Raw genomic sequence first — 697 nt, forward strand, 5'->3', positions numbered from 1 at the left:
CGCGGGAGGGGAGAGCCGCCGCGGCCGCCTCGGGAGACGTCCTGCCTTGCTGTGCAATTAAACTTTGCATGAAACTTTGGGTCTTTTTTCCTCCCTAAGCTCCTCAAGGAATTAATATATATCTGTATACATACAGCTATTTTTTTTTTTTTTTCTTCTCTGGAGGAAGGGGGGGGGCTTGGAAACTGAGAGCAGAGGTTTGACACCCCCCCGCACACACCCCTCAACCCCTACACATAAAGGAGGCGTCTGTATTTTTGGTAACCAGCACTGACTTTGTTGTTGCAACTTGAGACATGGATGTTCTCCCAATGTGCAGCATCTTCCAGGAACTCCAGATTGTGCACGACACGGGTTACTTCTCGGCCTTGCCGTCCCTGGAGGAATATTGGCAACAGGTAAACGAGGATGTCGATGTTGTTGTTGTTGTTGTCGGGGTTTTTTTTTTAAGCCGTATTAAAGGATGAGCGGATTTAAAAAAAAAAAAAAAGCCAAAAAAAAAAAAAAAAAACAAAGTGTCAGCAACGAGTTTGGGGAGAATTAAGCACAAATGCGTGGAGATGTTTTGAAGCAGGTGTTTCGGTTTTAAGTAAGACGGCTTTTTTTGCGGGGAAGAGTCCCGAGGTGAACGTAAGGAGCTGCGCATCTCCTCCTCTCCTTGCTTACCGCCCGGCCCTGCGTGCGAGCGGCTGGCTGG

General features: G+C 47.9%; 1 protein-coding gene across 1 annotated transcript in view; it reads left to right on the forward strand.

Moving 5' to 3' along the window:
- KLF6 (Kruppel like factor 6) overlaps window positions 1-697 on the forward strand; it is a 9,040-nt gene continuing 8,343 nt past the window's right edge. The window contains exon 1 of the mRNA XM_009278642.1: window positions 1-398. Within this exon, the coding sequence (XP_009276917.1) occupies window positions 297-398 (102 nt within the window). The 5' untranslated portion in view covers window positions 1-296. The remainder of the gene's footprint in view (window positions 399-697) is intronic.

Source organism: Aptenodytes forsteri, unplaced genomic scaffold (genome assembly GCF_000699145.1).
Source record: "Aptenodytes forsteri isolate BGI_AS27 unplaced genomic scaffold, ASM69914v1 Scaffold257, whole genome shotgun sequence".
Classification (NCBI taxonomy): Eukaryota; Metazoa; Chordata; class Aves; order Sphenisciformes; family Spheniscidae; genus Aptenodytes; species Aptenodytes forsteri.